Source organism: Lepisma saccharinum, chromosome 2 (genome assembly GCF_977018435.1).
Source record: "Lepisma saccharinum chromosome 2, izLepSacc3.1, whole genome shotgun sequence".
NCBI classification, from domain to species: domain Eukaryota; kingdom Metazoa; phylum Arthropoda; class Insecta; order Zygentoma; family Lepismatidae; genus Lepisma; species Lepisma saccharinum.
Genome location: NC_139230.1, coordinates 4,801,079 through 4,816,696, shown reverse-complemented (window position 1 = coordinate 4,816,696; position 15,618 = coordinate 4,801,079). Strand labels below are relative to the sequence as shown.

General features: G+C 38.8%; 1 protein-coding gene across 1 annotated transcript in view; it reads right to left on the bottom strand.

Moving 5' to 3' along the window:
• LOC145983882 (N-acetylglucosamine-6-sulfatase-like) overlaps positions 1-12,418 on the bottom strand; it is a 39,225-nt gene extending 26,807 nt beyond the window's left edge. The window contains exons 1-2 of the mRNA XM_083116966.1: positions 12,230-12,418; positions 2,471-2,744 (exon numbers count right to left, since the gene is read on the bottom strand). Of these exons, the coding sequence (XP_082973092.1) occupies positions 2,471-2,632 (162 nt within the window). The 5' untranslated portion in view covers positions 2,633-2,744; positions 12,230-12,418. The remainder of the gene's footprint in view (positions 1-2,470; positions 2,745-12,229) is intronic.
• Between the last annotated feature and the right edge of the window lie 3,200 nt (positions 12,419-15,618).

Here is a 15,618-nt window from a genome sequence, read left to right as displayed (position 1 = left end):
GTGGGTATTTTTAATATGTGGTTGTGTGAGGTATTTGTATCAGCAAACGTGCCATGGAATGTGTTGAAGAACAAGGTTTTACACAGTTTCCTTGAAGATATAAGTGGTCGCAAAATTCCAGATGAGTCTACCTTGTGGAAGAACTATTTGAAGCCCCTCTATGAGAAGACACTAGATACCATAAGAGCCGACATAGGTGACCATTACATGTGGCTTTGTGTTGATGAGACCATGTAAGCTGCGGCCGTTACATTGCCAATGTTGTCAACAGGAAGCTCAATTCTGCTGAACCTGGAAAACCACATCTAGTCCTATGCAAAGAACTAGAGAAAACAAATCACAGCACTATAGCTTTTGTTGTTAGAGAAGCCCTACATATCGTGTGGCCTACAGAGAATCTAGATGAAACATTTCTCCTCCTGCTTTGTGGTATTGCCGCCTATATGATTAAAGCAGGAGAGGTTCTGTCAAATTTCTATGTGAATATGATCCACGTAACGTGCCTAGCCCTTGGTTTACATCATTGGTTGATTGATTGATTTAGTTTATTTTACTTCGCGTTTTGTGCCTCTTGGCTAATTTGCGAAGATGGGGATGAGTGATGAAATTATGAAATTGATGAATGGACATTCACAAACAACCAAGCCCGACCGGGATTCGAACCCGGGACCCTTGGCATCGCAGCGCGATGTGCTAACCACTCGGCCACAGGGTCGGGCTGGTTTACATCAGTATGCTGAAGAAATAAGAAACAATTTCCCAGGAGTAAATGATATTGTTTCTTCTTTCAAGAAAGTTTTCCTGAAATCACCAAGTCGCATTCAGATATTCAAAGAGTTGCTACCAGCAATACCTCTTCCTCCAGGGCCAATCATCACTCGCTGGAAAACTTGGTTGTCAGCTGCACTCTACTACGCTGAACATTATCAGGAAATAAAAAGTGTTGTGGATAAATTTGACAGAAGCGAAGCTGCTTGCATCTCAATGGCGAAGAATACTCTGCATAATAGCAAAAATATCGCTTCTCTTGCATTCATAAAGTCCAACTTTGCTGACTTTCCTGCTACCATTGAACACCTGGAAGGTGCATCACTTCCAATAAACGAAGCAACGAACATCATTGAAACACTTTCAAAGAAGGAAGTACCAGGGGTATTGGACGGTGTACTCTCTTCAAAGCTCTCTAAAGTCCTGGAACGAAATCCTGGATATGTGAATATGAAGGACATATCTGCAGCTCTCCAAGGAGAACAAAGAATTACCATGGGGACATAAAGAACTTGCATCTATGAAGTATGCACCAATCACTTCATGTTGTGTGGAACGAACCTTTTCTCAATACAAAAAAGATGTTGGAGGGACAATAGGAAATCTTTCACAACAGATAATGTGGGATTGTACATGGTTTTTCATTGCAACACTTCATCTTAATAAAAGTGACACTTTAGTTTTGTATGCTAACCTTTAACTTGGTAATTTAAAAACTGGAACCTTGAGTTTTTATTATTTCTGTATCTTCTAAAAAAAACTGTGTTTTTTGTATGCTTTAAGTTTAGTAAACATGTAATATGTGAAGAAAAATTTGTTTGCAGTATTGATGCTCATGTAAATGCAAAGATTTGTGATTGATCTCAATAAAAATACGGGTAGGGAAAAAATCCTAAAAAGGGCTAAATCATTTCTTTAAAAAGCCTAAAATGATGTCTATAAAATCCTAGAAGTCCGAGCCCTAGTAATGATGTACGAGTCGTGCATAAAAATGTGTTGTTTCAAATTGTACGGGGGCTCCCTGATCAAGGGGTCCCGGGTTTGATACCCGGTGGAGGCACATAGTGGTTCGGATCCCACTATAAACTGTAGGTCCAGCCCCAATTAGCCTTACTGTGCATAAAGTGAACTTAAAACACAAAATCAATCAATCAAATTGTACGGATAGCGTGGCATTATTAGACTGCAGAAAAGCACCAGTAATACATAAACTAAAACAAAAGAATCTAAAATACTTGTTAACACCTTAACACTTCACAAACTGGACACCAGATATCTGAATAATGAAGCACTGACACATCCAGTGGCAAGTCAGCGTACAGCTGTGGGTCTAAATTCCGGCAGATGCAATGTTACTTCCTCCCGTGTTAGCTGCCATTCCATGAGAGACTTGACTGAAAAAGGCACTGTATTTGTCCATTTGTTATGTATATTCATTCACTATATGTATGTATATACTGAATGAAAGTAAGGAGGGCCAGAAGAACTACATAGCAAATGAGATGGAAATAGGGAACATTCACCAGACACTGAAAAAGTGAAAACAAAACTCAGTTTCCACCATCTTTTTTTTATCTATGTCTTGAAGATGCAGCCTGCAGCCACAGACATTTAAACTTGAAACTTCTGAACTGTCTGGTGAGTGTTCCCTATTTCCATAATTTTTTATTTGAATAATGAATATTTTTCGAGTATAACTTACCATTCCACCTAAAGTAATGTCTTGGTCATCCGTCAATATGAAAATAATATTGGGACTTGAACAAACAACAAAGGAGCTTGTGTAAAGACACAAGATTATTGCAAAAACTAATAGTCTCATTGGTGATATTCTAAGGAGTATATTTTGCATTTTGCTACACATATTTACAGAAACATCTCACTAAGGCTGGGGAGGAACCATGAAGTCTAGTCCAACACACTCTCTCGCTACTTTCACACCAAAGGCAAACAGAGCAAGACTCTTCACAACGGACCTGAAAATGAAAAAAAAAAAAACACATCAATGAGTATATCCAAGAAATTAATACTATGACTAACTTCAAATGCTTAACACCACAGTGGACGATGGGTGGTGCAATGCCACTCAGATATCTAATTGTGATATTATTGCATGTTTTTCTTGGATGGACCTGTCCTTGCAGGAATTCTCTTGCACAGGTGTCATCTCCATCTCATTGCAATTCCGTTTCCTCGACCTGTGCTAGTGTCACAAACAAAATCTTCATACACCATGCAAAATATTTCTATTCTCGATGAGGTTAAGGGTACCCTTTTCCAGCAGATTTTTTGTCAAAACGAATGCTACAGGATGGTGAGATAGCATCCATTTTGAAAACATCACTGGTATGTATATTACTTGACACTGCTTTTATTTTAGATGTGAAAGGAATGTTAGATTTGATTCAGACTGTAACTATACATTTTGGTTAGGAGTGTTGGTTTAATATTATTAACATATTTTGTGTCTTTTTATTTGTGTGTGCCTTCTGCAATTTTTGTTTAAAAAACAATGAAAATACTCTGAGATACGAGGAATTGCATAAATGCTATCATACTCTGGGGTAAAATATCTCCGTTATTTGTGGTTTCTGCATCTTGAAATAAATTTAATGGTAAGCAAAACACTTAAATATCTCAATTAAATTTTTAAAAAGGTGAAGTTTTCAAGGATGTATGGGTCGCTGACCATCTCTCTCTAAAATATTCTCTGGGAAATTTTTATAGCAAGTAGATTAGATTAGGTAGTGACGTACAGTCACCTCTTTAGTGGGAAATTACTGTGGCAGTTAGATTCAGTCCTCCTCCATCCCTATTTAAAAATCTTTGATGGAAAATTACTATAGAGAGTAGGTTAGGTGGTTAGGTTCTGTCTCTCTCTGAAAGCACTATGTGGGAAATTGGAATATCAAGTATGTTAGGCAGTTAAGTTCAGTGTAGGCCTAGGAAATTTCTCGCCGCACACTAAGGGAGCAGGGTAAATATCCTATAACATAGGAAGGGAGCATTTCATAGGTTTGATGCTGTTAGCTTTAAAGTTGCTAGTAATTTGACATTGTTAGGCTAGGGATGAAAATTTTCATGCTGGTAGTAATTGAAATTTTGGGGCCGTTGACCCACTGTACCCCCTCGAGAATTACATTGAATTTCTGTTTAATATACAGATTTTGATGTTTTACTTAATATAAAATTGGAGTATGAATAATACTAAATAATTTAGGTCTTGTAATCACAACTCTGCAGTTAAAATTTGGCGCTCACATGTAGAACTTGCAAAATAAGCAGGTCCGTGATCGCAACAGACACCCTCGATTTCTCAAGAAAACCAATGTTTATCACAAAGTTTGTCGCTCAAGTGCTACGAAACTGACTTTTTTTGACTGTCCGTGGTCGCAATTAGCCTTACACCCCTCGAACGATGCACGGGTAGCTCCACTAACCATGCATGGGTCACCCCACAAACCATTCACGGATAGCCCCACAAACCATGCATGGTTAGGATAACATAGTTAAAATTTCGGGTTAGTAGTAATATCAGGAATATATATTTCATTCTTTAAGTATTTGAAACACAAAATCTTGCGATAAACATTGGTTTTCTTGATAAATCAAGGGTGTCGGTTGCAATCACGGACCCACTTATTTTGCAAGTTCTGCTCGTGAGTGGCAAATTTTAACTGCAGATTCTTGATTACGAGGCCTAAATTATTGAGTATGCAAAATATGAAAGAAATTGGGGAAGTGTCCGGTATTGTAAAATCGCTCCAAAATTGGTTCCAGCATTAGGAAAACATAAAATAATGGAGATCCCAAAGTATGGCCTGCATGAGTAAAAACCTGTAATTTCAAGAGTATGTTTGCCGCTTTCTGTTAATAAAAACTGTTTGTATGCACACTAAAATAGCAAAAGAACATGTCGAAAATAACTATCAGTACCAATCCTAAACTAACCACATAAAATTATAGCTGCTGTTGTGAAATGTCGTTTTAGGTGCTATATTCACTTATGCGAAGCCTTTTGGCTGTTCTGCTTCACAGTAAAGTAGCATGCTAAGGTAACAGATGTACTTTATTTCACAATAACACATTTCCGAGAGCTAAATTCAACTGAAAACATTCATAAACAACAAAATCTTCATAAATCATGCAAGATATTTCACTTTCTAGAGTTGCAAAAAAGCCTTCTTTTTTGAATGGATGTTTTTTTTCCGATAAAAGCTGGCTTTTTTGAAGGAAAAAAAAACAGAAATTTTGGCTTTTTACCAATTACAGCTAACCTATTTCACTTGAAGTTACTGTTATGAGTTTACAGGTTTGTAGTGGCATATTTTACAATTAGTTAAAAAAATTTACATCATGTAGCAGCCAAAAGATAGATACTGGCCAATCCCAGTGGACACATATTGCATATTGGTTAAGAAACAATTTAACCCAAGCGACCCGTGGAGTTGGCTTCGCAGGCCCACCACCTATATTTTAGATTTGTCAACTGTTTGAAAATAATAAATTAAATTTTTTCCTAGGATGTTCCCAATATTTCTTTATTACTTTTGTTCATAAAAACATAAAAATGTAATTAGGAGGCAAAATGCACTTGGTGGGCATATCAGGCACCATCCTTGAATGGGTCTCATTCATGAAACTCATGCCAGCGACAGTGTATAATTGGTTGGCAATGATAGTAATTATTATATTTAATAAACAAATACACTTCTGCAAATTGAAAAGCATTAATAAAAAATATTATGGATTTTGTGAGCTTTAGTGAATGATAAAATATAGCCTATGTGAGACACATGCAATAATTGGTTATATTTTTTATTAATGACAGTAATTTTTGTAATTGTTATAATTAATAAATAACTGCTTCTGTAATCAGCAAAGAAAGCAGATATTCAATACTAAAATGGTTTCTTGAATTTTAGTGATAAAAAAAGTGTGGGTCTGGCCCCCGGTATGTAAGTTTCTCATACGGCACTGGTAAGATAGGGTTAAAACTGAACGTATAGTCCTGATGAGCACATCTGATCATGAAATGGACTTAAAACAAGCTTTTACATGTTTGTGTCTGAATTTAAATAATGTTCATGTCATAAAATATGAAACAAATGTTAATATCAAAATATTTGGTGTTTCGGGACAATAAAAAATCTTTACTGTTCACAACACACATGCACAAGTCTACGTATTACGTGAATGTATGTTTAACGGAGCTTTCAGGCGGAAGCGACACGTGGCTCTTGGAAACCAATCCTTAGAAGTAAATGCAATCTTTTGAACCAAAGCAACATAAGCTGTTTTGCTTTCTTCATGAAAAAAGTTAAATTTTTGACATAAAGAGTAATTATTAAACCATTGACGTTAGCCCCAAAAAACATCCACAGGTAGCCCCACAAACCACTGACGTCAAGTGTCGCTTGTCACTTGGTCTGTACAGTTTTCTCAGGGAACTTTCAGCCTGAAGCAACAAGTGACCCGTGTCACTTGGAAGCCAACCCTCAGTAATTCATTTAACCCTTTGAACCGAAATGTGCGACAACGAGCTAAACATGTCACGTGCACCTTCCTTGGACTATACTGTTTCCTCAATGGTGTGCATCACGCCACTTCGGTCTATTGCTCTAGCATGCACGGTGAATGCTTTGCTTTATACTTAAGGAGACTGTCTTGTTTGTCATCTGTAACTTCAGTCTGAAAGCTCCTTCAGTGGCACACATCGTGTCGCCTCGGTCTTGTTTGTGCATGTGTGGTGAATGCTTGCTTATAGACTGGAGGGGCCCATGTTACTTATCACTTCAATGTTACACCTCCACTGTAATGTGTTGCTTCGGTCTGAATGTTCTCTATACTTAACAAGATTCTTAGTTACTTCATGAGAGATTAAAATTTAATTCAGCCTATAAATTACAGAATACAAATTGCAAGTACTGTCGGAAAAAAAATCTGGCATTTTGATAGAAGGTTCCTTTCATAATCTTGAATGGGCCTCTGGAGTAGCATAAAGTAATGCTGTTGCCTTGTAATAAGAAAAGGGTCTGAGGTTCAATCCTCAGTGGAGGCAGAATGCTTCAAATCTCATTTCAAACTGTAGGTTCAGGACAGATTTCTTTAGTTTTTTTTTTTTCTTTTTCGGCCAGACTTATTTGCTTCTGCTTCAGTTTTAGCGTCAGTGTTTTTCAACCGCAGGTCTGCAAAAGGTCCATTGCACCCAGGGATTGACGACTAATTTAAATCTAATTTTATATTTGACAGCAAGTTTATACATAATTGAAATATGATTATTCCATAGTTGATATATGTATTAATATTAATTAAGGGTGCATATTAATTTCAATATTTAAACATCAGAAATGTATTTATGAGTGAAATTGTTAGGACCAGGGCATCGACTTGTAAGAAATAAATTTACTGGGCTGTGGTCTCACAAAGGTTGAGAACCACTGCAACAAGCAGCCAAAATACATCACTAGTTGCTCAATGCCAATGTTTAGCGGCCATTTAACCAAATTATACATGATGTACTGGAAAGCCAGGATACAAATATATATTTCACTGAACACAAAATTTAATGGAAAGAGATTTGATACTAGACTTTCAAAAGGTATAGCAGTATTTTCTTTTTTGCTTCATGTACGTGTTCGTATAAAAAATTCAAACATTGAAAATCATACCATACTATTAGGTTCCATTAGAAACACATACAAAACTACTCTAGTTATGAAAATATGTTTATACTACATCGATATATTTAACAAGCCTACCGAAATATGAAAATAACACTTGGAAAGAACTGCCCATTCAAAAAAGCCAGCTTTCTTGAAAACACTGTTTATGAGTTGCTACGAATTTCATATTGTAAATTGTATTTTATATGTAGAAATGAGTGTCTATTTTTTATTTTTTGGTAGGGAGATAAATGAAAACCATGGAACAAGAAAAATACTGACAACTCCTGTATTTTCATTGATTTGAGACACTTTTCCGAAAAAAGATGAAAAAAGCCCAACCAAAAAAGCCAGGGAATTTTTTCCAACTCTACTTTCTCTAGAGAGAACAGAGGGTCAAGGGTACCAAAAGGGTTTGTACTAGAGACTAAATATCATGTCATCAGGTGTTTAAATATTTAAGGGTATTATATTAATGTTATGAGCCCTAAACCTGATCATGTAAAAAAATGCCTGTACACCATGATGAATTTGGATGAACTTCAGCCTCCGTCAAATAATGGTGTATGTACATTATTACGTACTTCAGAATTATCAAATTTTCTCATGCTCATATCGAAATTTAAATTACTGTAAAAGCACAAAGGTGGGTAAAACTTTGGAATGGTCCCAACACCTCTCACTCATTTATTTCATCATTTTTAACATTCATACTTACCTATTCTGCATTGCGAAAGATACTTCAAGGTGTTATTTTGCTTTTTTCATGAAAATAATTTCAATTTGTGACATGAGGAGTAATTATTGTTCTTCCTTTTTTGCGCTACAGTAAGACACAATATGGCAAGACAGCTTGACTAGCGTGGTAGATCATCAGTGGGTATGCAGTGTTTCCAACCTTGTCAACCAAAAAATCCCCATGAACCATGCACAGATAGCCCCAATTGATGAATAGCCCCATGAACCATGCACAAATAGCCCCACAAACCGAAAAATCACCACGAACCATGCATGTGTAGCCCCCACAAACCATTCACGGATAGCCCCACGAACCATGCATGGATAGCCCCACAAATCATGCACGGATAGCCGCACAAATCATGCACGGCAAGGTTAGGTCAGGTTCAGTTAGGTTAGGCAAACAGTTAAAATTGCCATCTTCTGGTAAAATTCTAGTATCCGCGAAATGTATTTCTTCAATTTTACAGGAGAAAGTACTTACCGAAATAAGTTTCTGTATACTTTACGAAGGTCTCGGAAGTGTTTTTTCCCCTTGCTGAATTTATTTTGCAGGTAAATCATGTATTTTTCAAGATCAATGACTCTCCAATGCACGAAAGCTGTTCCCTTCATGTCCTTCTACTACGTGAACCAAATGTTGCCTGCGTTTGATGATGTAACCCCTCGTCAGTGTTTCCAACCACACTGTTGTTTTCCCAGAACATGACAATTTTAACTTTGTTTGCCTAACCTAACCGAGCCTATCCTAAACTTGCCGTGCATGGTTCATGAGGCTATTTATGAATGGTTTGTGGGGCTATCCGTGCATGGTTCATAGGGCTATTTATGAATGGTTTGTGGGGCTATCCGTGCATGGTTCATGAGGCTATTTATGAATGGTTTGTGGGGCTATCCGTGCATGGTTCATAGGGCTATTTATGAATTGTTTGTGGGGCTATCCGTGCATGGTTCATAGGGCTATTTATGAATGGTTCGTGGGGCTATCCGTGCATGGTTCATAGGGCTATTTATGAATGGTTCGTGGGGCTATCCGTGCATGGTTCATAGGGCTATTTATGAATGGTTCGTGGGGCTATCCGTGCATGGTTCATAGGGCTATTTATGAATGGTTTGTGGGGCTACGTGCATAGTTCGTGAGGTTATCCGTGCATGGTTCGTAAGGTTTTTCAACTTGCAAAAAAATACAAAATCAAATCCGTTAGGACCATCCCGATTCCAGGACAGATAGCCCAAAAAACCATTCACGGATAGCACCACGAAATATTACCCAAAGGTGATCTTAGAAAATATCTTCAAGTCACATTGGATGATAAATTTGCTGAAAATGTGACAGCTACCTCCTTTGGCTTTCCAATATACTTCATGAAAGAAAACTAAGGTAACAGTTCGTTATATCAGACACACATTAAAATCGGATGTTTTGTGTTTCGCATGGTTCATACTTACCAATTGTGTATTGCGGAACATAGTTCAAGGTGCCATTATGCTTTTTACATGAAAACAAACAATTTTTCACAGAGAGTAGTTTTTGTTATAGTTTTTTTTCGCTTCCGTAACACACAATATGGCAGGCAGAGGTTGACTACCGATGTAGGTATGCAGTGTTTCCAACATTCTTCACCGAATAATACCTACTATCATATTCATCATATTGTACATTGTACATTATGCGCAGGTAGCTGACGGATAGCCTCACAAACCATTTCCGGTAAGGTTAGGTTAGGTTAAGTTAGGCAGTAAGATTCTACTTCACGTCCTTTTCCTAAGGAATATGTCATATATTGTTGGAAAGCTTATTGTATAAGGAATTCAACAACATAAATCCCAAAGCAAGGAGAAATGGTAAAGGTAAAGTGTTCCCCTGTGCATAGCACCACGCCATGAAGGCGTATAGGGGGTGTGGGAGTAACGCCCCAAACTTTCTTGATCCGGTCGTGAGTGGGATTGATGTGATCAGCATCACGCCACTGACCGCCTTTACCCCCCAGGGTTTCCCCCCGGTACCCATGTTATTCGATGCTGGGTGGGCGCCGGGGCCGCTTCTACCGTTAGAAAAGTTCCCGGATTTGAACCGGCTGGGGATCAAACCTGGGACCTTTAGCATGGTAGTCAGACGCGTTACCGAGTGAGCCACCGCGGCCATAAAAATGGTACTTTTACTATTGTTCTGACAGATTTCTTCATTTCTACAAAAGAAACTACTTACCGTAATAAGTTTCTGTAGTATTGTCTAACATCGGGAAGGTGTTTTGTGTGATGTGGGACTGTATGATAGGGGAAATTCATGTTAATTCTTGAAAATTAATTTTCCGATGGACAATAGCCTTTGGCGCGTACACCTTTGTACATCATCACGTGTCGTGATTGTGTTTTGTTCATGTTCATTGGGTATATAGTGTTTTGAACTGTCTGTGTTTGCAAAGAAAGTTAGAAACATGACGTGTTGTGGATGCGTGGTGAAATTCGTACCGGGTGTGGAAGATCCAGTAGATTTTTTTAATTTAATTAAACACGGGATCGTGAAGAAAGGAAAGGAATGTCGAAAATGTGGCAGTGAATGTAAGCTACTCATTAGAAGGAATAGGCTGTGGGTATATGCCTAATATGATGGATGCGTGGTGAAATTCAGGTAAGTTTTCCGTATCCTGCAAATGGATTTCTTCAAATTTAAAAGTTTGGGGCTCATTTGGGGCAGGTGACTCCAGCCAATCATGCCTTTAACAGGGACTCTATAGAGAAAGCCAGGGATCCAGAGCGGAGGCAGGGCCACGTTAGCGGTTGGGGCAGTAGGTAAATTACCCCAGGGGCGGAGCCCGGAATCGGTGGAAAATTTGGACTCAAAAATTTCAAACGAAAATAATTTTTTAGTTTAAATTTCCCACAGATTCCGGGATGGATAGCCCCAAAAACCATTCATGGATAGCGCCACGAAACATTACAATTTTCTTCATAAAAAAAAAAAGGATCAGATGAGCTTTGTTCACGGGTATTTCTTGGGTTGAAACACTGCATAACGCATGAAAATCGACAAAACACAAGCACGACGTGCAATTTTGTGGGAAGGTGTATGCGCCATATTGTGTCTCAGGCAAGTGAAAAGACTACGAGAAAGAAGTACTCGTAATGTGAAAAATTGCAATTACTTTGATGAAAAAAACGCGAATACACGTTAAGGAATGTTCCGCGAAGCAGATAGGTAAGTATGAATGTCAAAAATTGATGAAACTGAGAAGTTATAGGTGTCCACAGGATAGTAAATTTTTACCTTTATCTATGATGAAGTACATATTTAGGGGTAAAATGAGTGCTAATGGAACCTAACCTCGTACACATACCTTGTCCCTGTGAATGGTTCATGGGGCTATCCATGCATGGTTTTTGGAGCTAACGTGAAAAGTTTGAGTGGCTACCCATGCATGGTTTCTCGGGCTACCCGTGAATGGTTAGTGGGGCTGCACACACATTCACAACACAGACACAAAGACGAGCCTGCAGTGTTGATAACTCCCATCGGTTACCACCATAAGGCAATAAGGATGTAAAGCCCGACCCTGTGGCCGAGTGGTTAGCACATCGCGCTGCGAAGCCAAGGGTCCCGGGTTCGAATCCCAATCGGGCTTGGTTGTTTGTGAATGTCCATTCATCAATTTCATCACTCATCCCCATCTTCGCAAATTAGCCAAGAGGCACAAAACACGAAGTAAAATAAACTAAATCAAATCAAATAAGGACGTAAAGTAGAATCTAGCCGGTTAGGCAAGAATAGTTAAAAAAAATGGGGGGTTGGAAACACTGACAGGGGATTATGTCAACAAACGTATGCAGCATCAGGTTCACGTCGCGAAAGCAATGGTACTTGTGCGTCGGTGAGATATTTCTCTTGAAAAATACATGATTTGCCGATTTCATAGATTCCACGATGAAAAAAAAATACCGCGACGAACGTTGGAAACCTTAGAGAAACTCATTTCCGTAAGTAGTTTCTTCTGTAAAAATGAAGAAATGTGTGTCTGATATAACGAACTGTTACCAAAACGAATGCTATTTGAACTAACCATTTGAAAGGATCGTAATAGAGACTCTTCACAAATCCGGAAACTCCTCCACGAGTTCCTCTGTGCTCCATCCTCATCCTAATTTGCCTGTCAAATATGCTTAACACCCGACTCCCCTGAAAATATTATACAATTGTATTTAAACAGACAACGTTTTCCTCGTGTTCCTTGACTTGACGATAAGATTCACCACACACGCCACAGATGCAACACCGACCACGAGGATTTTCTGTGGACTGTGTTCAAGTGTTGTGCGATAAGGGAGACCCGTAATAGTAATCTGTGGGTATGACTCATCGCATGTCAGTCAAACACCTTCCCTGAATTCCATCTTCTCACCAAGGGCGCCCGCAGAGGGGAGCCAGACGGCACTTGTCCACTGAGATATCTCCAAAAAATTCATATAACTCGAATGATAAAATTGTAGCGTGAGGGGTGCCATGAAAGCCAGTAGATTGAGTGTCAATGCAAATTATCCTAGTGGTGGGAATGCTTCGTGAGAATTATCTTAACTGGGGGAAAGCATCACTCCACATTTCCCTCACTTTAAGCACGGCTCCCCTGAGAGAAAACAATCCTTCTGGTCGCTCTTCTTATGACGCAAGCTTTGATTGATTGATTAAAGTCCACTTAGATTAAAGTCGGATCCAGAAGTTACAGTTGGGAGGGGTGAATTTCAGTCGGGTACCTCACCTCACTGAGAATCAATTCTAATTCGCACTTGCATTGCTTTATATCAACAATATATCACACTGTAAATATGAACGAAGCTCATTTAAATGTTCGAGAGATTATTGTTCGGCAAAAATCGGAGTCCAGGGCTGGAATAGATGATGATTCGAATCCAATAATCGATGAAAGATAGATGATTCGAATCCAAATTTAAACTGTAGGTCCTGCTCCGAACAGCCTATCATGAGCATAATGTGGGCTTAAATCGAACTTTAAAAAATATTCTCGATCCCGTTAAACTTGGTGATAAAAGACAGAACATTTCGGTCTTCAAAAATATTAGGTATAATAATATATTCAAAAGCCTGGCAGTTGTGGGTTGTGAGGGTCGATCACCACTATCGCCCTTCCCGCGAATCCGCGCCTGTGACCACGACGCGCTGGCTGCAAAACATTTATGGCCATATATCCCTTAAATTCGTTTACTTTTACTAGAGTCACCTCTCAAGATACATAGACGGCATTCAGCAGTATACGGAGTAAAGCAAGTGGAGATGATGACATAAACAAATCATGTTAAAATTGTTACTTCCTTTCTGCCTAAATACTATAACCAACATAATAAAAAGTAATTCCTTAGCACAGTGTGTCTTCCTAGAAGCATGAAAAAAGCAATCATCTTACCACTCGCAACATGCAAGCCTGTTAAAAGTGTGGATGATTTGCCATTTGCGCACAATAAGCATCGAAAAAGGCCACATTTTTTTTTCACAAATCCAAAAACATATAGTGTGCAAAAGTTGCGTAATGATAGCAAAACATCTCACAAAATGTTTTATCCAAATTGAAGATTTTCTAGCTGCGCCTCCCGAGGGGTCTAGTTATTGTGCCCAATAGAAGAAAGTGCAGCTCTTCGATTGATGCAAACTACAACTTTTAAAACGAAATGTAACTATTGAGATTAGTTACAACAAAAAACAAGTATAGCAATAAAGCCAAAATATATTCATGTAGGCACAAGAGCGTGCGCACATGTCTGGTCTAGTGTAGTATAATGCTGCAGGTTGCACCAACCCAGAACTCACCGCATGTAGGTGGCTGCCAGCGAGTTCCATCCCACCCTCCCTCCATCCACTTTGCCTTCCCCATAACTGTTATTTTAATTTCAGTTTCAATTCTTTCTTTGCTCAAAACAATCAGATTTCTTCTCACATGTTGGTAATTGCTTTCTTGCATCAAGTTTAGATCTGATATAGCATCTCTTTCTCTTTCACCACAAACAGATGCTCACTATTTTAGCAATTGTTGTTTCAGCAATATTCTGGTCATCCACCATCTTCTATGTCCTCGGAATTAAAATGGGCAACTAAGGGAGGCTCTGTTACAAGGCACACATCCCAGTCTATCACGTTGATGTAGTCCTCTGCCATGAAATTTACTTCTGGCACTTTGAACTTACGTATTGACCCTTCACCGGATGTTTTCCTTGCCCGAGCATCTAAAATCATTCTCACAGATATTTCTCTGACTTCACGCTTATCATCTGTCAGCATACTGAGCAGCAAATTCTCTGAATGAGCAAAAAATGAATTCCTGGCTACACCTTACTCACTACAGTTTTCAAAGGTTCCTCAAGGAACCAGATACAAGTGCCTAGCACCATCTTTGCATGTCGCGTTTGATTTCACAGAGAACCAAACAGGGGCATAAACATACACAACACGTAAGCAAGAATCTTCAGTTCTTCTGTTGGGTTTTCTGTGGAAATGTAAAGGCGAAGCAGGCGACAGGCAGTAGTAAGCCATCTAGCACGAGATAATTTTCCGGGCCTCTTGTTTCCTAATCGTGTGTCGCACTTGCCAGTGATTACAGCATGACATATTTGCAGAAGGTACTGCTAATTTGAGCTCAAATCTTGTATATCTAAGGCTGGCATTTCGGCAGGTATAGCCTCAAAGTTCGTAACTGGCCTGTCCTCACAATTATGGAGCATTTTCCTGCAGGGCCAGAAAATGTATAAAGTCCTGTTGTGTGTCCATCAATTGTCTTCAGCACGTGTCGAAGTGGTAATTCATTGAAATGCAGGAGGCAAGTTAACCACTGGAAAGGTCTTTGAACGTGGTTCTCGAGAAATTTTATGAGTCCCCCCCCGAACTCCGACGTTAATATTAGTTCCATCGCAACCAACTGCCCTCAGATCTATCAAGTTCACATTATTATCTTTCAGCTTCTGAATTATCGAACTTCCAATGTTAATAACAGTGGATGATCCTGACACCGATGCATGGCCAAGGTATCGACTGTTTGGTTCTTCAACTAACACGTAGTGTTCCTCATTTGCAGTTCTTTTGTGTTTTTGATCGCCAATCTTCTTTAACATTACAGTCTCATCCTACTTACCGTCAAAATATAAACGTTGAGGTTTAATGCCTTCATTAAGATCTCTATTTTGCACAAAACTACGGTTTTTTGCAACCTCTCTTTGAACCTTACTTTTGTCTATCACTTTCTGTTGATCTTTGTGTGAAATTATGTTCAAATCTTCTAAAACAGCAGAAGCGATAGCAGCTACCTTTTTTAAAGGCACACCAGTTTCATCCTTTACTTTAGCTAAAGTTGGAAGTGGTGCCCTCATCTGTGTTGAAGATTGTCTTTTCCGCCTCTTTGGTCGAGACTCTAGGGGATAAGATCACTGTCACTTACGGTTTCCACTTCTG